At 43.0% G+C, this 27212-nt stretch overlaps 1 protein-coding gene and 1 pseudogene across 22 annotated transcripts in view; one reads left to right on the plus strand and one right to left on the minus strand.

Moving 5' to 3' along the window:
• The window catches only part of LOC147028760 (uncharacterized), a 377598-nt gene that overhangs the window by 88717 nt on the left and 261669 nt on the right, over positions 1 to 27212 (minus strand). For 21 of the 22 annotated variants that reach the window (XM_085879466.1, XM_085879463.1, XM_085879462.1 and 18 more), the window contains 4 exons: positions 24523 to 25169; positions 19545 to 19660; positions 19311 to 19383; positions 18995 to 19165 (listed from right to left, as the gene is read on the minus strand). In XM_085879466.1, coding sequence (XP_085735592.1) covers positions 18995 to 19165; positions 19311 to 19383; positions 19545 to 19660; positions 24523 to 25169 — 1007 coding nt within the window. The remainder of the gene's footprint in view (positions 1 to 18994; positions 19166 to 19310; positions 19384 to 19544; positions 19661 to 24522; positions 25170 to 27212) is intronic. The other variant, XM_085879464.1, reaches the window with a different exon arrangement.
• LOC147028761 (uncharacterized) lies at positions 10278 to 11737 on the plus strand (annotated as a pseudogene).

The following is a 27212-nucleotide window of genomic DNA, read 5'->3' on the forward strand; positions in this document are numbered from 1 at the left end:
AAGGAACCAATTCCGATTCTTCACCAAAATCTAATCAATTCGTCCTTGTCACATACCAAACATGCTCAACTAGTTTTCTCCGAATCCATCTAAACTTTGAGATATCCTGCACACAGGCAAACAGGGGTGAAAAACATAACCTCCTTCCATTTTCAGTGGCAGAGGGAATAACGAGGAACATCTTCAACGTAAAATTTCTGTTCATGAGTAAATAAAATCAGTGGCATGATTTTATATTATATACTAGCAAACACAACCTGTTGCTTCGCTGACAGGTCAATAAAGTGGGGGTGGGAGGTGGAGAAGGAAGGAGGTGGAGAAAGGGAGAAAGAGAGAAAGAGAGAAAGAGAGAAAGAGAGAAAGAGAGAAAGAGAGAAAGAGAGAAAGAGAGAAAGAGAGAAAGAGAGAAAGAGAGAAAGAAAGAAGAGAAAGAAGAGAAAGAAGAGAAAGAAGAGAGAAAGAAGAGAGAAAGAAGAGAAAGAGAGAAAGAGAGAAAGAGAGAATGAGAGAATGAGAGAAAGAGAGAAAGAGAGAAAGAGAGAAAGAGAGAAAGAGAGAAAGAGAGAAAGAGAGAAAGAGAGAAAGAGAGAAAGATAGAGAAAGAAAGAGACAAAGAGAGAGAAAAAGAGAGATAGAGAGAGAAAGAGAGAGAGAGAGAGAGAGAGAGAGAAAGAGAAAGAGAAAGAGAAAGAGAAAGAGAAAGAGAGAGAGAGAGAGAGAGAGAGAGATAGATGAACAAAAACAAAAACAAAAAAAAAGAGAGAAAGGTGAGGGGTGGAGGTGGGGTTAGTAAAGAGAATGATGTTATGCTTAATGACTGAACACACACACAAAAAAAAAAAAGTCAAAACAGCTGTACACACGACGACACAACAGTTTGTAAAGCAATCCGCTGGCACATCTGCAAAAACTTTGATATTCCAGTTCCAGAAAATGAACCAAAAGCGATCACTGAAAACATTGAAGTACTGACCGCTCACGTACGACCTTATGATCCCATCGGGCGTGACCATCAAAAACAAAGCAATGCGACCAGATATCAAACATAAGTACAAAAAAGGAGAATAAAGCATTGCTAATTGAGGTATTAATACCAGTGATTTTGGACTAACGATGCAGAAATGAAGAAAATTACCATATACCAAGATCTCAAGAATGAAGTGAAAAGACCCTGGAGGCTGAAGAATGCCAAAGTTGTACCAGTGATGACGAAAAACCTCATGGGAATGATGACGAAGAACCTCACAGAGATATTAAAAAATCATCCCTGGGAATATCACGAAAAAACACTACAGTTGGAAGCCGTTCCGGGCTCAGTAACAAGTAACAATTAGAAGTAACAATCCTGAATGCTGCACTCGACACAAAAGATTGAAAACAGAAAACTTCACAACTTGGTCCATGAATCGTGACTCCTTATTAAAATGAAGGTGGATACTTTGAGCCTGCCCTGAGAGGACTCCATTCCACATTCTGAAACCCCATATGTAGACGCACGCACGCACGCACGCACGCACGCACGCACGCACGCACGCACGCACGCACGCACGCACGCACACACACACACACACACACACACACCACCCTTTTGGGCAAAATAATCGATTTGCCTTTTATTAGTATAAGAAATCATGCCAAAGAAGTAAAAGTTGCTTCAAATAAATTAAACCACTGGGAAAATAATTTTTTTCAATCGGATAAAATAATTGAACCTGGTTTACCTGGGCGGTGTATAAGGCAAAAGATCACTCTCAACATTTTTTTTTATTTGCTGTTAATAAATATGCCACAATATCTTTACTGTTAAGAAATATGATGATTTTGGAATTTTACAATACTTGAAACAGACATAATAGGTTAATGCTGTCTGTCGGTTACCAGAAGAAGTCCGACACATGCACACAGTTTGCGAGTACATGTCTGCTCATTTTCTTCACAATTTGGTCAAACTAGATGCAGAAAAACGGACTTGTCTTTGTCTGTTTGGTAACGAATGACAGGAGAAACTTTTGATATAATTTGCTGAACCAACGGACGGATTCTCGATGGACGACATGAGATGAGGCATAGTAGGAATTGACTCTGGAGACTTGGAACCGTGACAGGCGGGTAATCGGCTCTGGAATTATGGTTTGATTCCAGGTTCTGGGGAAGGGAATCAATTCTAACCAGGTAATCGATTCTTTTGCCCAAGCCTATCATTAACACGGACTCATGAAACGTAGATATGGTAATGTTTTTGGAGAAATAATAGTGCACTTCTTGCTCAAACATTTTTACAATTTGGTGCAGGGAATTTTGTTACGTTCGCATTCTGCGAAAGGTTATGTATTGGTCGCTGTGTATTTATTTATTTATTTGTGAATATGTGTGTGTGTGTGTGTGTGTGTGTGTGTGTGTGTGTGTGTGTGTGTGTGTGTGTGTGTGTGTGTGTGTGTGTGTGTGTGTGTGTGTGTTTGTTATTCGCATAACTCAGAAAGTATTAAACCAAATCGCTTGAAATTTGGTGGGATGATGGGTTATTATCCAAGGAACATTTGATTAGATTTTGGGAGCGATCGGGTCAAAGGTCAAGGTCACGGAAAGGTCAAATTCGTATTTTTACCATAGCGCGGTCAATTTTGATCTAATTGGCATGCAACCGATGCCAAAATGTTCAGAATTCATTGCCCAATCTTGTGATGGGCGACATGACACAATTACGTCATTACCCTTGTTAGCGGTTGGGGGTCAAAGGTCAGTGGGGTCACGACCTTTCAAAATATGCGGTTTTTGTCATAACACGGTCAAATCAAAACCGATTTGCATGAAACCAACACCAAAATGTTCAGTGTTCTGTTCCCCCCACACTCATGCCAAGAACAAAAAAGTAGCGGAGGCGAAGGTATGCGCTCTACCGAGTGCCCATTCTAGTTAATCTTACTTTCCAAAATATTTGATAAAGGAGGTTAATAGCTAAAGTTATAGCAAGTGACATAAGAAGTTGCTATTACAGTAGATAACTCGATAAGAACTGTATTAGTGATAGGACAAAGCAATGCTGTGGGTGAAAGGATGCCTGACTGGTAGGTTGTAAGTAATGTGGTACCTTAGAGATCAGGACCAGGACCGTTATTATACATAATTTCCATCATTGATTTGGAAGTGAGGTTAAGAGTTGGCTTTTGAAAATTGTACACAACACAAAGCTTTAAAGGCCCAGTCACACCTTGACGTTTTAGCCAGCAATGGCAACGTATTAAAATGTATGTAAAACGCTGGCTTACGTTGAACTTTTGATGTATTTTTAAAAGATTCGGACGTATTCATAACGACTTGGTCGAATGCATAACGTATTAGTAACGGACACAGAACGTTTCGTTGCGTTATAGATAACTTATACCAACGAATGCTGAACCTGTTGTCGGCCTTCACAACCTATGCCCAACGATAGTCTAACTTATGCATAGCACGCTGCACGTATCGCCGACGATCACGCGACGTAGCCTATTAAAAGGCTGCCGCACGATTCAAATCACAACCGTCAGAGAAATGGAAGTGTCAACATCGCAGTCACACCTTGGCGATCTTGCCAGCGTATGCCAACCTCTGAAAAATGCGTCTAAAACTCTGGCGCACGTCGAATACGGTATGGGTAAGTTTGGTATGCGTGAATAGAACGCTAAAGTACGCTATCATACGTCGAAGTAAGTGGAGTACGTCTTGTAATTTTAAACATGTTGAAAATTTTACGACGTACTTGCCGTATGACACACGCTCCGCATACGATGGGAATAAGTTGTACTCACGATATGCGATCGTTGACACACAGACACACGTTACTTGTAAGGTGCTCATAAGTCGAAACACGTCAAGGTAATGGTTAGCGTCAGTGATCCAGACTCCCGGTTTTTTTTTTCTTCGGTATGATGGTGTTCAGTGTACAGTGCTGTTATGATTTAAGTGGTTGAGTGGCAGCCTATTAATTATATTATATTATAACCGCACTAGAAATCGAAGTGTCAAAATCACCATCATTCCGAAGGAAGGAAGAAAAAAAAATAATAAAAAAAAAAACCAGGAAGTCTGCAACACTGACGCTAACCATTACCTTGATGTGTTTTGATTATGAGCACCTTACAAGTAACGTGTGTCGATGAGTGTCACCGATCGCGTAACGCGAGTACAACACGTTACTCATAGGTTAGAAATAAGTTTCGGGTACGCTAAACATTACCTCGACGTGTTTCGACTTATGAGTAACTTACAAGTAACGTGTGTCGACGTGTGTCAACGATCGCGTGACGTGCCTACAACTTATGGCCAGCGTTATGCGGAACGTGCGAGTCATACGCTGGCATAAGTCTTAAAATTTCAAGCATGGAAAATTTGAGGACAACCGAAAAGTACAACGTTTAAAGCCAGCATACAACGACGTTTGGCAGTGTTTTTCAGCGTGCTCTCAATGTTATCAAAACTTACCCATAACGTATTTGACGTGCACCAGCGTTTTCGACAAATTTTCCAAAAATCGGCACAAGCTGGCAAAAACGTCAAGGTGTGACTGGGCCTTAAGATCAGTAGAGAGAGGATCATCAATTCAGGAAATCAGAGATACTTTCAAAGATTGACATATGCAGTTCAACATTAGGAAATAGAAAGTGCTGTGGATACGTAGGAATCAAACTATATTAAACAAGTCAAGTGTGTGTGTGTGTGTGTGTGTGTGAGTGAGTGAGTGAGTGAGTGAGTGAGTGAGTGAGTGAGTGAGTGAGTGAGTGAGTGAGTGAGTGAGAGACCAGGCAATGGACAAAAGAAAATGTAAACACTTGGGTAAATGAGGGACACCAAGCAATGGCTTCCACACAAGTGTGCCCCCCCCTCCCCATGTGTTAATTAAACAAATAACATCCCAGCATGCTCAGTGTCATGTATAGAAATTCTGCACAGGTCTGGTTGTAAAATTACACCTCGCATGGATGCAAGGGGAGACCCCCCCCCACCCCCACCCCAAGGAAGAAAAATAATTATATTCATGTATTCTTAATTATATTCACTTGTTCAATTGTTGCTGGTACTTTATAAATTTAATTTTTGTACTTTAGTCGAATTGACTGTCATAAATGTTTCCCTTTTCCCAAGAGTCTTTTGACCTGCACAGCGATAAATTAATATCTGATGTGGAAGAAAAAGAATTATATTCATGTATTTTCAATTATATTCACTTGTTGAATTGTTGCTGGTACTTTATAAATCTCATTTTTGTACTGTAGTCGAATTGGCTGTCAGAAATGTTTCCCTTTTCCCAAGAGTCTTTTGACCTACATATTGATAAAAGGAATATCTTACTATGAAAAAAGGTCTTGCTCGCTGTACAGAAACAGGGTGACCTGGTTGATAACACTGAAAACTTTTGCAATGATTGTGTCATTCTCTCCCTCCCACCCAAAGTGGCCACGTATTGCAGTTTTGAGTTATTCTGCCCAGTGCTTATCACCTCATCTCGTTGTTGAACTGCCAATTGTTTCACCCTCCCATTGGAATGTCAAATTGTGTATAAGAGGAATTGCTTTGGGCTTCTGTTTCAGTGAAGTCCATGAAGGAGAGGGTTGGAGGCCCTGCTCCCCAGAGAGGGTTGGAGGCCCTGCTCCCCAGAGAGGGTTGGAGGCCATGCTCATAAAGAAGTTCAAGTCCCCAAGGGAGAGAACGAATAAGTGTTACGAATATTTGGCGAGTTACCTCTTTGGATTTCTGTTTATTCATTGTGCTTGCTGGAAGTTTGCTTGCTGTGAAACTCTTGCATTGTTATTATGTGGAGGTGTTCCGGATTTGTGAATCCTATGTGATTGGAAGTGTTAAGTTTTGTGTTAAGGACATGAGTTGGGTGTTCCAACCTGGAACTCATGTATGTTTGTATTTATATCTGATTTGTATGCACACTGACTTGCATTGATCTGCAAGTAGTACTCAGTGAGTGTGAGTGTTGAAATGGAGCGTGTGCGAGTCCAGTAGATTTCACTGGAATAAAACGTGCTCTGTTGTGTATTGTGAACTGTGAAGCTTATTGGAATGAATACGTTCAGAAAGTGGAGATAAGGATTGGTCGTCACCGTACAACACTGTGAAGACTCTGAATGAGGCGAAGTGCACACACCAATTCCAGAGGAAAAACGATGACGACAGACTCTTCACACATTGTTGCATCTTTGGCGTGGATACAAATAACTGGGTATATGTCAGCTTGTATTGAAAGACAGAACCCTGGCATTGTGGTGCGGTCTATTTGGAGTGCAGGGCAGATGCCGTTGAGAGTGCTTTAAGACCAGATAGAGAGGTGGTGTGTGTGAATTTGATATTGGTGAACATCTGAATTAGAAGCGATTGTGAGCTCGATAAGGAACTGAAGATTGCTGTACGATGTCATACATGACTGTCTTGTTAGAAGTGATACTGCAACAACTAAAGCATGATGCGCACATGTGTCTCGGTGCAGTTTGAAATGATCAATAATCATTATGCCTTGAGAACGGCTGGATGATGCACGAATGGAATATTGCGTATGTTCTGTATGAGAATCCCTCCCTCGTTAAACCATGTGGTTAAACCATGGGAGTCAAATTGAATTGAAGCTCGAGTTTTCTCACTGTTTGATAACCTTGTGTGCTATTTTGGCTTTGAACACTGTATGTTGCATACATTATAAATGGATGGCCTCCAAAGAGTACCATTTGAATACCTGTTATCGCAGAAGAATAATTAATATAATGCACCATTTAAGTCTTTGGCTTGTGGCCACTTTGATAATGCTAAGGTCACAGATTCTTTCCCTGTATGGGCCAACACAATCTCTGTGCTTTGTAGGCAGGAAAGGACATAAATGTGATTTGGATAGATGCTGAAGCAAGTGTCAAAGCTTTATTTAAGAGCCATAGGGATCTTGGAAACACCAGAGAGCCTTGGTTTGGAAATAGAAATGCTGATAAATTGTGAATGTAAAATATATTCTGAACGGGGGTCCATTTATTGACTGGCTATCGATGGCATTATGAGAAAAAATTAACTAAATTTCGCTTTGTTCAGGACTTTAAAATGATGAAAAGTGGGAAATCGCCTATAATTGCTCAGCCCAGCAAGTTGAGGTCTTAATTTGTATTAACACTGGCCTCCTCACAATCTATGTTTAAGAATTGCTCCTCCTCTTGATAATGTTCTTGCTTCACAAGCAGTTGTTAGTACTGCTAGAAGAGATTTATGGGTACTGAACCCCCATTCAATTCATATGCGGATTCAAAAGGAGAAGGGGGTGGGGGGTGGGGGGGAGTAATGACCCCAGCCCCAAACGGCCCCAAAATGCGAGGCTTCGTTCTGTGACCGAGTGTCCTCGTCATAAAAACCTTGCGTCTCTCAAGTGTGTGTGTGTGTGTGTGTGTGTGTGTGTGTGTGTGTGTGTGTGTGTGTGTGTGTGTGTGTGTGTGTGTGTGTGTGTGTGTTTCACCCATGGCAAAGTTGTGAGGGTGGGGGGCAATGTGTAGGAATGTGCGCATGATTCGTAACCATTGTACTTTAAAAAAAAAAATGCATTTTTAACGAGAGTCGAATTGGCTGTCAGTAATGTTTCCCTTTTCCCGAGAGTCTTTTGATCTACATAGTAATAAATGAATATCTTACAATGAAAAATGGTCTTGCTTACTGCATAGAAATAGGGTGACCTGGTTGATAACACTGCAAACTATTGCCACGAGTGTGTCATTCTCTCCCTCTCGCCCAAAGTGGCCACGTATTGCAGTTCTGAGTTATTTTCCCTAGTGCCTATCAGCTCATCCCGTAGTTGAATTGCCAAATGTCTCACCCTCCCATTTTTGGATGTCAAATTGTTTATAAGAGGGATTGCTTCAGGCTTCTGTTTCAGTGAAGTTCATTCAAATGAAAAAAGTGAATCATTGAATGTTCTTCCTCCGTATATACAAAATTAAATATTCTCCTTTGGTATGTTAATCCAACTTGTGGAAATCGAGTTCTTTTCCACCACCACCACCCCCCCCCCACAATCCCCCCCCTCACAATGCCCCCATCCACAGAGCACGTATCGTTGCCCAATGGTTTGATGAGATATGACGCTGATGTTATAAATATGTCATAGCCTTCTCAATCACCAGATCTAAACCCAATCGAGCATTTCTGGGATATTAGCCAAACCCGCGCTCTGTGTCAAGTTTCGAAAGTGAGGGTTCGTTCGGACGTCAATATATCCAGTGTTCACAATGTGATTTATCGAATTTCTTTATATACAATGTTTCTTGTTACATTTTTTCGTGTCAAATTCACCTTCTGAGGTAGTCAGCATGTGCAGAAGAGGGTTTTACATTGCAGACGCTGTTTTCTCGGAGTGGCATTACTCCCCTCAGCAGTGACGGTCTGTCGACAACAGACGTAATGACGTCAGCGAATGACCGATGATGTCATTACGCCTCTCAGCCGTGACGTCACACGTCGCCATGCAAATGAATGTAAAAATTAGAAAATCGCCAAAAATTCCCAAACCTGCCCGTCTGGCAGGTCTCACATATAGTACAGGCATTTTTGCAGAAATATTTGGTCAACCTCACACAAATTGCAACAAAAGCAAACTCAACAGATTTTGGTTCCTGAATATGTCCTCTGTGACAGAAAAAAGTCCTAAGGGTTCTTCGGGGGGGAAAGTCCTGAAATCATGGAAATCCAATATGGCCACCACCTGGCTTCGGCGAAAATGTGAAAATTGTAAAGATTGATATTTTAAAATGTAAATATATGTTTTTCTGCATTCTAATTGTTTCCAGTTATGGTCAGTATATTTATACACAAGAATAATTATAAAAAATATCTCCGCAACAGCGGGCGTAACCCCTCAGGCCATGCATTGTAAAAGGAAGCAATGATATCACGATGATGGAGTCAGTTAGAGGACGTTGGACGTCCTATCGAAAATCAGACTTCAAGATGGCTACCGTGGTGGCTAGTGAAAAATCGCAGCACGCCCATTTTCGAAAGGAACCTTCCTCTAAACTCCAACACACACTGCAAAAATGCATTTAATCGGACAAGCCAAGCCGTCCTCAAAATTGACGAAAACCAATTTCAAGATGGCTGCCATGGAGGCCACATTGAAAATCGCAGCGCGCCCATTTTCGAAAGGAACCTTCCTCTACTCAACCCCAACACACCCTGCAAAAATGGATTTAATCGGACAAGGCGTTCTCCTCGAAATCGACGGAAACCAATTTCAAGATGGCTGCCATGGAGACCACATTGAAAATCGCAGTGCACCCATTTTCGAAAGGAACCTTCCTCTACTCAACCCCAACATACCCTGCAAAAATGGATTTAATCGGACAAGGCGTTCTCCTCGAAATTGACGGAAACCAAAAGTTGACAGACCGACGCCCGGACGGACAACCGGATAACGTCTGTGACAATAATACCCCTTTTCAGCCCAATTCGGGCTGAGGGGTAAAAAAGTGAAATGTATTGAGGGTAAAATAAAAAATTATAGCTTTTTTGTCCAAAAATGTCAATATTTTTTCCCGAAAAAATATTTTGACTTGAGAAAGTTTGTTCATATAAGAACATATCTATCCCCAGGCATACATACTATATATTTCCAGATACAGGGACATTAGTACTATCCTCTGGTGAAAGAATTAACACACAATATTAATTTTTATTGAATTTATTTCCATTTGCCTATCCCTACCCCCTTAATTTGAAATATGTGCACTTTATGCGTATTCGGTCCAAACAAAGGATAAACGCCTGGCTATAACTAATACATTAATAGGATTAAGACAAATTCTCATTTTAAATACCATAGCTATGTTTATTTGTTAATACAAGTCAGTTCAAACTTTAAAACAATTCTACTAATTCTGGATTTTTATTTTCAGGCATGGAGGGACCTGAACGGTGTGCCATCTGCAAACAGGATGGAGGAGGCCCATCAGCTTCAACTCTAACAGAAAAGGCGTGTTCAGCCATCAACCAGGCCAGCAGCGCAAGGAAAGACAGCATTCACACTGTACCTGGGGAAAGGGTGCACAAAGACTGCCAGCGTATATACTGCAACCCACATCAGATAGCCAAGGATACCAGGAAAGAAGAGTCAAAGGCCAGTACAAGCAGTGATAGACATGTACTTCGGTCATCTGAGGAGGGGTTTTCTTTCAACAATGATTGCCTTTTCTGTGGTAGACCAGCCAAGTTTGGGAGGAAGCGGAAGACGCAGGATGTGCTTCAAAGTAAAGACAATTGAATTGAAAGACATGCTCCTGGCAATATGCCGCGAACGAGCCGATGTTTGGTCAGATGCTGTGAAGGCACGGATTCTGCATGTGCATGACTTGCACGCAGCAGATGCAGTTTACCACCAGACATGCAGTGTTAACTTTCGCACAAATAAACAGATACCAATAGCTCAGATGACGGACACCGAAGAATCCAAGAGGACAAAGCTTGGACGGCCTCGAGGCGCTGAGAAGACAGCAGCATTCTTGCAAGTGGCAAGATATCTTGAGGAAAATTATGATGAGCAGATCACCATCAATGATCTCATTGACCTCATGACACAGAAACTGGCAGGCACTAACCACGAAGCATACAGCTACACCCACATGAAGGCGAGGCTGTGGGAACACTTTGGTGACAGGATAATCCAAACTGCGATCAACGGCAAGCTGAACGTGGTCACCTTCAGGACAACAGCCAGGGCAGTGCTTCAGGAATATTACAATAACCAGCAGCAGGAAAATGACACTACTGAAGAGAAAATCAAGCTTTGTACAGGCCGCTGCCACACTCATCAAAGAAGACATTAAAACCATTGAAACATCCCATGAAGTCTACCCATGTGGTGATGACCTGCAATTGCAAGAGGCTGGCATTAAATACTTACCACGTACTCTGCTGGTACTGCTTGAAGGACTGCTTGTGGGAAAGAAAGATGGTGTTAAAGTAGCTTCAATTGGGAAATCCATAGTGCAGGCAACTAGACCCAGAGTCTTACTGGCACCACTGCAGGTTGGGCTGGGTGTGCAGCTATATCACCACTTCACATCACAATTTCTCATTGACTCTCTTCATCATCACGGGTTCTGCTGTTCATATGAAGAGGTGCATCAGTTTGAACGAAATGCTGCTCAGTCGCATGGAACAGACATCCCTAACCTGACAACAGAGTTTGTGCAGTATGCAGCTGACAATGTGGACCATAACATTCGCACACTGGATGGCCATGGCACATTCCATGGCATTGGGGATGATTGCCGCCGTCACCCCTGGAACCAGATCAGGCCGGCCAATACCCAGGGCTAAGGTGACGTCTCGTGATGTCACAATGGTTGGAAGGGTGCAGATAAGGTACCACAAGGAAGAAAGTCACGGGATGACAGCAGTGACGTACCAGAAACTTGTCAACCTAAAAGCCCAGAACTGCTCTGAAAATCTTGATGTTCTGTGGAAGACATCCATCTTGTTTGGGTCCCCCAGACCTGCATGGTCAGGAATGATGCAATTCATACACAAGGGTGACCACCCTGGCAAGGCGGCTATCATGTTTCTGCCCATGATAGACATGAACTCGAGTGACAGCACATGCATATACTCGACCCTGATGTTTGTCAGTGAACATGCACAACGCCACGTGTCACTCCAGTAATCACCTTTGATCAGCCCCTCTGGTGGAAGGCCCTCATGATCATCAACTCGGAGCCTATGGGAAGTGATCTGAAAGGGATTGTCCTACGCTTGGGCGGCTTCCACGCAGAAATGAGTTTCCTCGGATGTATTGGACACCTGATGGTGTCATCTGGGCTTCAAGAACTGATGGAGTTGATATATGCCCCCAATGCAGTGATTCATATGTTTAGTGGTAAGGCCATTGCCCACGCAGTTCGCACACACCTAATTGTTGAAGCAGCCCTCAATGCCTTGCTGTTGACAAATGTGCACAATGCGCCTCTACCATGCCTACCTGAAACATCAGACGGCAATGGGAACGAAGATCTGGACTTAGCCGAAGCAGCTGCAAGGCCGCTACATGACCAGCATACAGATCTAAGTAATAATCCAGACTTCAACGAAGCTTGTACCCTCTTATGAGAAGCTGATGGCTGGGACACTGTCTGTGGAAGAAGTATGCAAGTCTGACGTCTTGAAACTAATCAAAGACCACCTTCAGAAGCATGCTGAGTTTGCAAAGATAACTTCTAGAACTTCAGCGCTCTGGGTTCAGTATATGGACATGCTAGACATTCTACGCAAATACATCCGGGCAGAGCGCACTGGGAACTGGGCACTATATCTACAGGCCATCCAGGAAATGCTGCCTTACCTGGCAGCCTCGGGCCACAACCTGTATGCCAAATCTGCGAGGGTGTATCTGTTGCCAAATATTGTATTGCCATAGACTTGATTTCATCTTGTGTCTTCAACGTTTCTTTTTTTTGTTCAGGAGCCAAAAAAAAAAAAATTTTTGTTCGGGAAAAAATATTGACATTTTTGGACAAAAAAAGCTATAATTTTTTATTTTACCCTCAATACATTTCACTTTTTTATAATTATTCTTGTATATCAATATATTAATTAGAAACAATTGAACTAGACCATCACTAGAAACAATTAGAATGCAGAAAAACATATATTTACATTTTAAAATATCAATCTTTACAATTTTCTCATTTTCGCCAAAGCCGGGTGGTGGCCATATTGGATTTCCATGATTTCAGGACTTTCCCCCCGGAGGAACCCTTAGGACTTTTTTTCTGTCACTGAGGACATATCCAGGAATCAAAATCTGTTGAGTTTGCTTTTGTCGCAATATGTGTGAGGTCATCCGACATTTTGCCTGTAGAGCCTATGCTGTTCATTAGACCACAGACCACCCGCATGCCGAAAGTGGCGACAATCCGTCCGGCAGTTTCAGAGGAGAAACGTCAAATTACGCGCCGACGTAAACAGAAATAATATATAGGATTCTGGAACATCGCCTGAGACAGCGTTTTCCACCTCCATCAAACAAGTGTGAGTTGATTGACTTTCGTGGAAGAATTACACCACAACCCTCCTGCAGAATTCCAGATGCTGGTGGACTCTATGCCATGGCACATACAGGCCATCCGCGCTGGCCCAACACCCTATTAAGTGGCTTGACATTGTTGTTGCCTTTTTTTTGTCCACTTCTAGTATGGATGTAGTGTTGCGATTTTGGAAGACCCTGGGGAGTTACATCCAACACATCTAAAGGAACCCTGGAGTTTAGATCTTCCAGTAAAATTTTGTTTCGATAGATTACCTTTCCCCTCATATCAGTGGACAGGGAAATGCGTTGTGTTTGTGTCGCAGGATTGAATTTCCTTTGTAAAGCTTCTCTGGAACCCCTCTCTCCTTATATCCCTTCTTAGCTATTCCCATCTCTCTTAATCTCTTTCTCTCCCTGGACCTCTTTTCAGCTCATCCATAAACACTTTGCAACATGCAAACCCACATTTAATGACAAAATCAAAGGAACATCCAGCACCGGATGGAGTAGCAAGGACTGCAAAGGGGCGGGATTACCATAAGACGGTGTCCCCAAGCCGGGAGCTCACCAATGAGTGTGGGTTGCCAACAGCCGCACTCCAATGCGAAGGCAGCGCTGTGAACAATCTGCGGAGGGATACTGGTCATCTCTAAAGCCACACCTTGGCTGAGGGCTTTACAAGTCTAGGTAGCCAGGACTCAAGGTTCTGTACATCCAGGGAGCAAAGAGAGCCAGAAGGAGTCCTCAAGGAATGAGCCCAATGAAATGCAAGCTCTGTTGTTTAATGTCTCTGTTCCCCACTGTTTTGTCCTTCCCACTCCCACCCCTCTTGTCTCATGCCCCCTTGCTGTGCGTTGTGTGTTTGCTCTCACACGAGCCTCGACAAGGTATACAAAAAAAAAGCTGTTGTGCAGACAGGCTCTGTTGGAAGTGAATGCGAATGAGCTGCAGACGTCTTTCCCTGGCCATGCCAGTGATTACACATTGATTTACATGATCTTTGTCTTCCTTTCCCTTTTCCTCATCGTTCACTTATAATGCACAAAGAGTCATCAACGATTTCCCCTTCGACTTCCTCAGAGCAGGGGCACAAGGGCACCGATTCGACTTGCTCAGAGCAGGGGCACAAGGGCACCGATTCGACTTGCTCAGAGCAGGGGCACAAGGGCACTGATTCGACTTGCTCAGAGTAGGGGCACAAGGGCACTGATTCGACTTTCTCAGAGCAGGGGCACATTCACAATTTTCTTTCCACATTATGAAGCATTCGCTGCATTTCTCCCCACACGGCACATTGCACCATCACCCTCTCTTCTTCTGTTCCCCCTCTCCTTTACACAATGGGACTACGTAAGCTTGCAGGCTTTTGTCGGGTGAGCGAGGGCTCATCAACGAGCCCTGCCTTCTTTATCTGTCTTATCACTCTTATTTCTCTAAACTTCCCGGAGTGAATGAGGCGCCTCTGTCTGAAGATTCATGAAAAGGATTGTCTAAGGGGCTTTCATGTATAAGGGGAAGGTTCTTTCTTGTGTGACACTGCATTGCTTGAAAATACATGCATATTTGTTTAACATGACCTTTAGTTTCCAACCTTCATGAGTGTCTCTTTCTCTATTGGTTAGATAGTCGTGTGCAAATAGTGCATGGGAGTTTTGCCTGGCAATTTCACTATGAACAGACTAGCTGATGTCCCACTTACAGTTCTGCTCAACCATAATTGATGTTTAAGGGGTGGGGTGTTGAAAGCACAGTTCCCTATCTGGGAGTGGGGTTGGGGGGGGGAGTTTAATTTGTCAGGAAGGAAACGGGCAAGACGACCCTACCTAAATTATTCGTCTCAGACAGCATCTGTGGTTGCTTAGCAATCCGTTGTGCCACGGAGTTATCTGCGACTTGTCGGCTTCAGGATCAAAGGTCGGGAAGCGGGTCCGAGAGTCCACTCGTGACCCAGCCAGCAAGCCCGTAACAATATGTATGTATGTATGTATGTATGTATGTATGTATGTATGTATGTATGTAAATCTGAAAATCATAGAAAAAAACCAATGCTGGCACGATCTCCACCAGATTTTGCATATGCACTGATTGTACCCAGTCACGTCATGGCACAAAGACAAAAAGGATTACTATCCACCCCCTCTCCCCCCCCCTCCCCCCCGTAATGTCTAGTCTAAGGAATGGGTGTCTAGTCATAAAAAAAAACATAGGGACTACATAATGCAAGGAGCAGTATTTAAGTAAGTGACATGACAGCTAGGAAGTAGACATGGGGGAAGTGTTACAAACAGCACAGTGCCAGACAGCTATGGGTAAAGCCAAGTGGATTTTCAGTTGTATGTGCAGTGGGGATAGAAGAAGAAAAAAACAAAAGAAGCAGTGCTAACATTGTAAAGGAGTTTAGTGAGACCTCATCTCGAAAATTATGTCCAGATTTGGTCACATTTGTGGAACACCATACCTGCCATATAAAGGTTCAGCTTACAGTGACTCGGTTGATTCCAGGGATAGCTCAACTCAGCTATCAGTGGCTGAGGAATACCATCATTCATACATGAGAATAGAGGTGATTAAAAGGTTGATCTGATCGAGATGTTTAAGATAATGAAGGGTCTACACAAATTTAATGCAGAATTGTTTTCCAGAAAAATGGACAGTGATAAGACCAGGGTTCACAACCTGAGTGTAAGGAAGAAGAGAGTTAGGATAGTGCATAGGAATGTAAGGCAAGGTCTTTCACTCATAGCAGATAATGCATAGAATTGTCTCCCTAGAAAAGTAGTCACAGCAGAAACAGGAGATAGGTTTAAACTGAAATGAGACAGGTACCTAGAAGCATTGCGCATTAAGAGGTACATGGATCTTGGCAGGAATGGAAGGTAGCTTGGGTGATTGTGATGTATGCAAGTGGGTCTCAACATAAAGTGAATGCACTATATAAAAGTTTGTTCATCCCTCACCCCTTAAAATAAATACTATTCAAACACCCTGATGTCCCTGTATGTCCCCCACTGTTCTCACACCTATCCCCCCATCCACCCCCAAGTTTCCCTCTAGTGAAATAAATTGATTAAATTAATGTGGTGTTAATTGAGCACAGGCAAGATGGGTCAAATGGCCTCTCATGTACAAGTTTCTTGTATTACTCCTTTCGAAATAGTTAAAGACAGACTTCTACGAGTCCGACCAACATTTACTTGTGTTCAGGCTACTGGAACCCCATTACCTTCAAAGCTTGATTTTTACATTAAAAAAAAATTACTCCTTTTAGTCAATCCAATAGCAACAGTTTTAACCCCAGCCTGCCCACTCCCGTAAACATCACACAACAAACTAGAGGGGGAGCACTCGGTAGAGTGCAAAACCTCCGCCGCCAATACTGCTAGGTCACTCAAGTGAACCTGATATCCTATTCATTCAATTTGACGTCAACAGTGCTCACAGAGTTATAGTTTACAACTTTCCCTTTTACTTTTAACTTTTACATACTCAATTCATCCGTCATAACTAGATTCCTTGAGACAGAAATTGATTTTACGTGGGTATATTCACCTGAAGTTCCAAAATCAGCCGCAATTATAATTTTGGCATGTTTTTTTTTTTTGTTGGAAATCACTTAAAACATGTAGAAATGTAAAAAAAAAATAATTCAAATATTTTTTCAAATTGGCCGCCATAGCGGCCATATTGGATTTTGGAACAAGTCCAAAATCTAATGGCATGATCCTTGGACCAGACCAACCCCCCCCCCCCCACCAAGTTTCGTCAAAATCCGTCGAGGAGTTTTTCCGTAATACTGTTCACAAACAAACAAACAAGCAGTCATAGACTGGTACTTACGAAATCGTCAACTTGACCTCTGACCTTGTCTAATAAAAGCTGTCTCTGGAGAAGGTAGCGACGCAAACCAGAAGTTTCTACGATGATTCTGTACCAAACCATCAAAAATCGAATGTTTTGGATGTTTGACCTTCCTGTGACCTTGACCTTTGACCGATTTTGACCAAAATCTAATCAGCACTAGCCATCACCCTGCTGAATCACGTGGTGTAATTTGACATTGGTAGCTTCTTCCGTTCTCGAGTTATCTGTACCAAACCATCAAAAATCGAATATTTGACCTCACTGTGACCGATTTTGACCAAAATCTAATCAGCACGAGCCATCACCCTCCTGAATCACGTGGTGTAATTTGACATTGGTAGCTTCTTCCGTTCTCGAGTTATCGTGCCTACAAACAAACAAACTAGCAGTCATAGACTGGTACTTACGAAATCGTCAACTTGACCTCTGACCTTGTCTAATAAAAGCTGTCTCTAGAGAAGGTAGCGATGCAAACCAGAAGTTTCTACGATGATTCTGAATCAAACCATCAAAAATCGTAACGTCGACCGAAGCAAAAATCTCCATTTCTCCACGCAATTATACCTTAACTTAACTCAACGACGCGTCTGCTCGAGCGCACTGCATCATGGGACGACCTGTGACGCGTCGAGTGAAATATTTTTTTATACAATCTTAAAACGTCTCCAAAACATCCGATTTTTACCAGAATTTCGACAACCGAGTTTTAAGCGTCCGAAGCGATCGCAAAAACCGAAGACAAAATTAAAATCGAAGTTAAAACGAACTCGTAACGTCGAGCGAAGCAAAAATCTCCACTTCTCCACGCATTTATTTGATATTATTTTATCAAAGTCACAAAACTGTAATATTTGGACATCCACCAACAATCTTGACATAATCCGACGGCTTAGCGAGTCAGGCATGCGACGATAACCTTTATTGGGATAAAAAATGGTTTTAAACACCATCTTTATCGAAAACACCATCAGCGCACACACGCAAACCTTAACGTAACTCAACGACGCGTCTGCTCGAGCGCACTGCATAATGGGACGACCCGTGACGCGTCGAGTGAAATATTTTTTATACAATCTTAAAATGTCTCCAAAACATCCGATTTTACCAGAATTTCGACAACTGAGTTTTAAGCGTCCTAAGCGATCGCAAAATCCGAAGACAAAATTAAAATCGAAGTTAAAACGAACTCGTAACGTCGAGCGAAGCAAAAATACTCCATTTCTCCACGTGAATTTACGGAATTATGTTTGACCTCACTGTGACCTTGACCTTTGAGCGATTTTGATCAAAATCCAATCAGCGCTAGCCATCACCCTCCTGAATCACGTGGTGTAATTTGACATTGGTAGCTTCTTCCGTTCTCGAGTTATCGTGCCTACAAACAAACAAACAGAAACGGAAGTCATCAATATACTTACAAAATCTTTAGATTTCGTAAGTCACAAAGACACAAACAAACACACAAACAAACAAACAAACAAGCAGTCATAGACTGGTACTTCCGAAATCGTCCACTTGACCTCTGACCTTGTCCAATAAAAGCTGTCTCGAGAGAAGGTAGCGACGCAAATCAGAAGTTTCTATGATGATTCTGCACCAAACCATCAAAAATCGAATGTTTTGGATGTTTGACCTCACTGTTACCTTGACCTTTGACCGATTTTGACCAAAATCTAATCAGCACTAGCCATCACCCTGCTGAATCACGTGGTGTAATTTGTCATTGGTAGCTTCTTCCGTTCTCGAGTTATCTGTACCAAACCATCAAAAATCAAATATTTCACCTCACTGTGACCTTGACCTTTGACCGATTTTGACCAAAATCTAATCAGCGCTAGCCATCACCCTCCTGAATCACGCGGTGTAATTTGACATTGGTAGCTCCTTCTGTTCTCGAGTTATCGTGCCTACAAACAAACAAACAAACAAACAAACAAACAAACAAACAAACAGAAACGGAAGTCATCAATATTCTTACGAAATCTTTAGATTTCAGAAGTAACAAACAAACAGAAAGGGGTGAAAACAGTAACCTCCATCCATCTTCGATGGCGGAGGTTAATAAATGATTTGCATCAAATGTGCAGTAACAGGCAAGCTCACCATTTGAAGAATTAAGTGTTTGGGCTTTTTGATGTGTGGATCGATACCCAACTCTCTCTTGATTGCATCAAGAAGGCTACGTATTGTTGACCGCCGCCTCCGCTCCTTCTCATTATGCCAAAACGATGCTGAATCATCTCGCTCAAACTTGAGGTTGCAAGAATTTTCACCCTGCATAATGTAAAATAAACAATAAACAAAAAGAGAAAATCCCATGCTGAGCTATTATATAGCAAAACTGTTGCATATCAGCTAATATTTGAAAAGCACTTTCAGCATTCATATATGATGACTTGATAAGGAAAATAAATCTTACCATTGAGGCATCTTGATCAGAGCTGCTGCTGTACTCTTGAAATTTACTTTTCAGAACAGGACTAAATTGATTCCTGAATGGGCACAATAACAAATATTAAGCAAGTATCCTTATGAAAAAACAAATTGAGTAAATCACTCTTGTTTGAGGCTCAGTGACAAATGTTGCAAAGCTCTCTTGGAAAAAATGAAAAACAACTGAAGCAAAATATCAAAGCTTCAATCATCATCTTACCACCTGCTCCGTTTCCTGTTGATCACATTGGAAGCAAGTTTGTTTTCATCGCTAATTGTTTCGATATCCACAGCACTCTCATCATCCAAATAATCATCTTCTTCACTTGGCTGCATCTGTTCAGACAAACATTTAAAACATTACCTCCAAATGAATCATTGTGGTGTTTTCTCACCTCTGCAATTAATGATGGAAGAAAAATGATGAATCTTAAATGATCTTTATATTTTCCCCACAGTCTAAACAATGACTTGCTAATGACAACATACATAGCCAATCAGATGTCTGGTTAAAATATTGTTGCGGGGCCGGGTATCGGCGACGAGCACCACCTCCACACGGAGCGTAGAGTCGACTCTGCCGATCACCCGGAATTTAGATCGTACTTTTTCGGAAAACTCTGAAAAAGTATGGGTCCCTTAGCGGACCATGAAGCGTCAATATTTCTGCCATGTGGTACAGGGTTATTTGCCAATTTTCAAAATACCTAGATTTCCACGTGGCTATTTACCGAGTCTCCACACCCTCGACAGCACCCGTAGGAACTAACGAATTTTCACATAGGAACTAACGAGCCGCTTAGCGTACTCGAACTGTGTGCGACCCGAGCGGTTGATCGCCGAGATCGGTCGGTCCAATTGTCCCGTTACAGCGGCAACAGCATGGCTAATTTTCCAACATGCAGCACGCTAAGCCAATGGAGGAAAGGACACGAAAGAGCGGATACATTTCACAAATGGGGTTGTTTATTTACCAATAGGCAAGGAGGGGAACACAGAAGAGCAGAGTTATCCGAGTATTAAGAATGAAATGCAAATAATGTACAAGGCACTTAACAGTAGCAACTTAAAGACGGGCACACACACACACACACACACACACACACACACACACACACACACACACACACACACACACACACACACACACACACACACATACACATACACACACACACACACACGGACCCCAATGCTCTTTATTGAAGGCCTCCAGCTCGAGGACAGGTGAGCTCGAGACCAGAGCCTGCGCTTGGACCTGTCCAACTTGTGTGGTCTTCGACGATCTGGCTTGTTGGGACTCGAACCCGCAGCAACGATGCCACTCCAAGCACCAGGGATGAAGGAAAAGCGTCGGACGCCAGGTGGACGAGACGAGAGACGACCTGAGCATTGCCAAGCCGACCAGACCAGACGAGTCGATCTCCGGCACAAACCCGATTGCTGCCAAGCCGACCAGACCAGACGAGTCGATCTCCGGCACCTTGAACCCGATCGCCCAACCCTGACGCTGTTTCCAATGCCCTGGCGTTCCTTATATTGCATTTCTCCTGCAGGCTGGGGTGTCGTGGGTAGGATCGCCGTCTGAGACGTCTCGCATCCCATTGGTCCAGGGTTCGTGGGAACGTCGATGTCTGAGACGTCTCACGCCTCCCATTGATCCGGGGTTCGTGGGAAAGTCGATGTCTGAGACGTCTCACGCCTCCGATTGGTCGCGGGGAACATTCCATCTCTCTGGGGCGGAGTCGGAGCTCTGGTGTCCGAGAAATCTCCGCACACGTACGTGGTCGAACACACGTAGACAATGGCGTCAGTGTGAGGAAGTGAGGTGAAGGCGTGTTGTTGTGAATGAATCTCCGCAGCACACACACTTAATTCCCGTTAGACACAGGTAGGGGGCCCTAACTCTAAACACACACTTACCGATATAACTGTTCTATAGAGACCCTGGCTGTTGTGTGCGATGGGTTCCAGATTCGTAACAATATAACAATATAAATTATTGCAGCATTTTTTTAAAGCCAGAATGATGGGTTCATTTTTTCATTGGGAATCATCAGTAAAACATCAGCGCCTCTTCTCATCTGTCATGGCATAAATCTCCTTTCGGACTGTAGGTAGCTACATTCTCGAACTGTGCTGCAGATAAAATCCCATAAGGGAGATTGCAACACGTTTGGCTCACAAGTGACACCGACCACACGAGGTCCTTCCTCAGCTCCCTACAAACCTGGCTCACCATCAATAGATGAAGAGTAGCCCCCTCAAAATCAAGTCACTCTTAATAAATGACACCAAGGAACATCACACAGAACAACAACCCTATCACACACACACACGCCAAACAAAATACGAGTCATCACATTTAACAGATCCATGTCATTCTCAAATAACATCACAAAAAAAAAATGCACATCCAGGCTGAACACATTTCGGGCACTCACAGACGCTGACTTCTGACACTAGAGAAAAAAAAATCACTAATATACTGTTACATGGAAGGGGTTCGGGGGGGGGGGGGGTCCATAGTTAGGAAAAAGTAAGACCACAACACGGAACGTGTGATTCACATAGCATATTTACTCGTGTAAACAGACACCTGCCAATGTAAGTCGCCTTGTAAAATGTGATGCTGGGGAGGCAGCACATGCAATTCAGACTGTATAGTCAAGGTAATATTTTATGCGTCACCACCTCTTGCTTGCAGACGGGGCCAAGTGAGGATTTCCGGCCATAAAAGGTGCACTTGAAAGCGCTATACGCTCCAAAAGGACCGTCATGATCTATCTGGCTGGTGTGTGCATGCCATGGCGATGTAGTGTCCTATGAGATATATATATTTTTAAATTATTAACCCTGGGGATCGCACCTCCAACAAGAGCGGGCAACCAATGACGGGACCTGCCGCAGGAAAAGGAAGTCCCGGAGGATGGAGGGTAGACCAGAAGGACTCGGGAAAAGAAGATCGGGAAGAAGCTCTGGACAAAGTACAGTGTCATGAGGGCTGGTTCAGACACACACGGACAGAGTTGGAGTGGGACCTTGAGCAAAGACAATCGTTCTCGTTGCTCTCATTCCTCATTCTTGGACCCTCTTCATCATTGGCTCTCCTCATCTTGGGTGATCCTTGTAGCTGTTTTTCCTTGTCTTTGTCTCCGTTTCATCATTGCACGGGGAGGACGGCTCTCTGAAATGGGGATGCTGTTCCCAAGCTGGACCATCGCCCTGCACACTCAGCATTACACAAAGTGAAGTCCTCACCTGCAATTATATTGTTTGTAAAAGCGCAGTCTGTGATGCCCAGGGTTGGTTTGGAATTGTTATTTACCGTAAAGTTTTGAGTATAAGGTGCACCCCCATTTTTGACTATTTCCTGATGGGAAAAAAAATGGACGCATTTCCCGATTATCCTCACATCACCTGCGAAAAACGAGAAAGAGGACAACGGAACTAGAGAAAAGATAGTGAGAGGGGTTTTCTTACCTTAATTTCAAGACACATTCCTTCTTGATATTTGGTAGCCATGAAAAGGGCTGTTGGGTGGGTAAAGCAGTTTAAGATAAACCCCCAGGAAGTCCTCGTAGACAGTCTCGTCAAATACTGCACAAAGTTCCTCGTGTGAATCCACATACAGGAGTTTGGCGTCACTGTCGTCGCTCTCCGAGGTGCTTTCTGAATCGTCCTCCACAGTACATCATCTTCCATGCCGTCCAAGCTGTTGGATATGCAGCACTTCAGGAAGGCACAACGGATGATTTCTGCCGGCAGCTTGTCCAGACTTTCAGGATCCACGAACAGATGGTTGGCAAATCGACCTTACGCATCTGTCCTCCCTTGGTGTATGACGTCTCCCCCTCCATCATCCAGTTCGCCCAGCACTGCCGCAGGCCGTCCTTGAAAGGCTTGTTGATCGAGATGTCAAGAGGCTGGAGAAGCGATGACATCCCACCGGGAATCATCACGAGATCGGTGTTGGATCATTGCAGGGTCGCCTTAGTGTTGTCCAACTTATGACAGTGGAACGTGTTGTGGACGAAAAGACTTTCTATGCCATGCCTGACCTCCTACACTCCTCTCCCAGACGCGATGTAGCCAGTCGTTGAAGAGACCGTTGTCCATCCAGCCCTTGGGGTGGACCCTCACAATGCCAGGCGGGACCTTCTTTCGGAAGTCTTCCGCTGGCATTAGGAATGCATCCCCCACTTATTGCATTAATTATTAATGAGAAAAATTGCTTTGATTTATGTCATTTTGATATTCATTACACCTTTCAGAAACACATCCCAATACCATACATTGGCTCGTCAATCACGGCACTTTCAACGAACTTTCTTTCATTGTAAGTACTCAGAGCCCTTCCAACAGACAGAGAACAGAACACAACTCAGTGTAGCCAGTGGAGAGCATATCGGGTGTGACTGCTTTGCTTGGTTTATATCCGATGAGCCGTGCATATCCGTCACATCGCTGGCGGGTTTATATTAATCAAAATCTGTTTCAGCGTTTATTGTCGATTCATCAGTGACAGTGAGAGAGAGAGAAACACACACCACCGAGATTCCAAAACATGTACCACATGCAATGCCAATAGCAGTCATGATAGAAACATCAAAACAAGCATGCCTCTCACTCGTAATTGGAAGGAACAACTGATCAGCTCTCACCTAATCAATTATCCCCAGGTGGCAAGGATCTTTATAATTAACCCCCCTGTTATTCCAGCCAAAGAAAGAAGGTGCCTTTTTTAATAAAATAAAAAAAAGTTAAAAAAAAATATAGAACAAAGCTGAGGACATGCACCTAGGCCTCATGGTCAATGAACACAATCCAACAAAATTTGTCAAATGCATACAAGCATGCACTTTGGCCTGAAGGTAAACGCATACACCCAAGCTAACATGGCTGGAATGCATGGCCACACCATATCAGTTACAGACAACTGGCCATCAACCAACGGAGAGGAATACCCCCAAAAGGTAAATTAACATGCCATTACGTGAGAGAATATCTACCTCTAGCACTTCTTAACTGGAATGGGGACCATCAAATTAACATGATTCCTTTCCTCAAGGGGATGGGCTTATTGATTGTCAGGTTTACACCGAGGGGAGCTGGTCTTTTTTGGCCCAATTTCATGAACTAATAGAGACAATAAATGAAAACATTGAGTATAGAACTGAAATGTAAAATATACTTACTGAAGAATTCCAATCAGCATGACTGTCCTCATCATAAAGGCTGGGTTCCTCATCCATAGACATCCTTGAACTTGCACTTGAGTCCATGGTATTAGTACCTTTGAATTTAGATGTCATGGTGCTCTCAGAGCCACACAGGAATGGTGTGCCACAGTTAGGCTCAGGACCATCATTGCTGACATCAGAGCGCAAACTGTTTTTAGTGTTCACCAAGTCTTGCTTTGTTTCAATGTCAACACCTTCAAGCAATGACATTTCCACCTGTATATCACAGGGCAATGCAGTCAAGTCAATGCCCAAATTTTGTTCATAAATGCAAACGCCATCGTTTACATCATCTTTGCTCTCCAGGGTAATATCATCTCCATTTGGTAAAATTCCACTCAAATCTGTGCTGCCATGTTCAATTTGCTTCTCGTTATTGTTTCCATGCAAGATGCCACCATCTTTACTCAGCTGTTCTCCTTCAACAACCGAATGGTTAGTTGCCTTAGTCTGCATAAAAGCAGTGGATGAAAAGTCAGGATATGTGACGAGGTTTGAAACTGCAGGCGACAATTCAAAATTTGACGTCATTTGACCTGGATCGAGATTTTTGACAATATTTCCATGAGAACCAGCAGCGTAGGTCATGTCAGTCATTTCACCTGCACATAAACAAGGATAAAGAAGAAAAAAAAATGCTGAGCTTTATTTAACACAAACATATCAATTAATTGATGTTACTTCACAATAATGATCATGCTTTGCAAATATTTTGACAACAATGAATGGACATATCAGGTTGTTATTGAGAAATATAACCTCAATTGTAATTTACAGTCATTTGAGGTAATGATGCAGTCTATTTTTGATGGTATGTACTTCGGTGCAGGAGATACATGTTCAGGACCACATAATGCTAATTTATGTTATTATTTGGCACTGCTATTTTACAATCCTTGCAAAAAAGAAGTCCGAGTTTTCTCCTTTCACATCATCATCAAATGTCCACCCACACATGCTGCACCTTTTAAAGTCAAGGCTAAATAAGAAAACAACACAAAATTATTGCCTTTCTTATGATAAAAGCCAATGGTATGTCATAGGTGAGCAGAAAAAGGCATTTACTTTTATTTTAAAACTAGGGCTGTATTTTATATCCGATAAATCAGATGGACAGTCCTTTATTCCATGGTGGAAATGTATATTGTCATTTAACAACATAACCAGCATCGTATCATAATTTTTTTTAAAACAGCCTTGATGTTCTTCTTTTCTTCAGTTCCAAGTGACATGTATAGTACTTACAACTCCAATCTAGGATGGTTGAACACATCATTATCAAAGAGAAAAAAATATGGGTAGTAGAAAAGGAAAAAAAAGGATGTGAGTAGAAGAAAAGGAACAAAACATATTGTAATGGTCACGGGTCTTCAACGATCGACGTGCCCGCTGGGCGTGGAAGGAACGAGACGTTTCCCAATCCACCTGCTAATTTGAACGCGAATCACTGCCTCAGACACGTGCAGCGAATGAGCCTGCCAGAAGTGGCTGAGCAAACCATTACAGGCCATTCACTTTTTTATCATGCCTTAATTGCGTGGATCCCAAACACCCTCATCTTAATGGGTCTATTCCGATTCTCTATGCGCTTTGGAGCTACGTTCCCTGATGATCACACAAATTCTCAACTACAAAAAGAATATATAAACTAATGGGGCAGGAAGGAAGAAGAGGCACACGGCCGCAGACGTGGTAAAAGTAACGGTGACAAATTAATATTGAAATAACTCATGTGCCTTCGGGACCTCGACAGCTTAACGATAAACCTTATTTCATTCAATCGGTGTGATGAGTTTGAAAGAGAGAGAGGACAAGATAGGGAGAGAAGAGTCCAGGAACCTGTATGGTGCGGCACCATTTCACACACTCTGTGGTCCCGCTCTCTGCGAGCGCTCCCGGTCGTCTCGCTCAGGGCTTGGCCCAATGGCACCCACCCATGGTACCCGGTTCCAGCACGTACTCCCAACACCACAAATCGTGAAGCCAACAGCGCAATGGCAAGCAGGCAGGAACGACGGGCCAGGAGTACAGAGGATAGAAGCCAGGTGCACAGACAAGACAAGCTCAACCAAGAAGAGCGTGAAGAGAGGAAGAAGGAGGGGGAGAGATAGAGATAGAGATAGAGATAGAGATAGAGATAGAGATAGAGATAGAGATAGAGATAGAGATAGAGATAGAGATAGAGAATGATGACAACCAGCCAACCTCTATAGTGGAGTGTACCAGCTTTTATTAGTTTTGGTTGGGCAGGGTGGACCCCTGCGGCACATGCAAATTTGGTGAAGCAGACATCGTGAGAGGATCGTGCGATCGGGTGATTAACAGGGGAGGCTGGTGGTTTTCCAATCACACACCAGCGTTGCGCCTGGCATGTGATGGAGACCCACATGTGATCAGGATGTGGACTTCTGCACAGTTTGCCCATGCTGTGTCGAGTGGAAAAATACAAACATGTAAAACCTCCAATAATGCAAGGGTTAGGTTCCTGGAAAATTCTGCGATAGTTAAACCGTGATTGTGGAAACCAAGGACCAATGGGAAGAGGGGGGTTCGGTTCCTGGACTTTGAGACAATATCAAGGAAGAACAACGGCAGCCAGAAATAAACACGTTACAATTGAAATAAACAAGTAAATATATATATAT

Source organism: Eptatretus burgeri, chromosome 4 (assembly GCF_056783735.1).
Source record: "Eptatretus burgeri isolate ZD-2024b chromosome 4, Ebu_testis_v1, whole genome shotgun sequence".
Classification (NCBI taxonomy): Eukaryota; Metazoa; Chordata; class Myxini; order Myxiniformes; family Myxinidae; genus Eptatretus; species Eptatretus burgeri.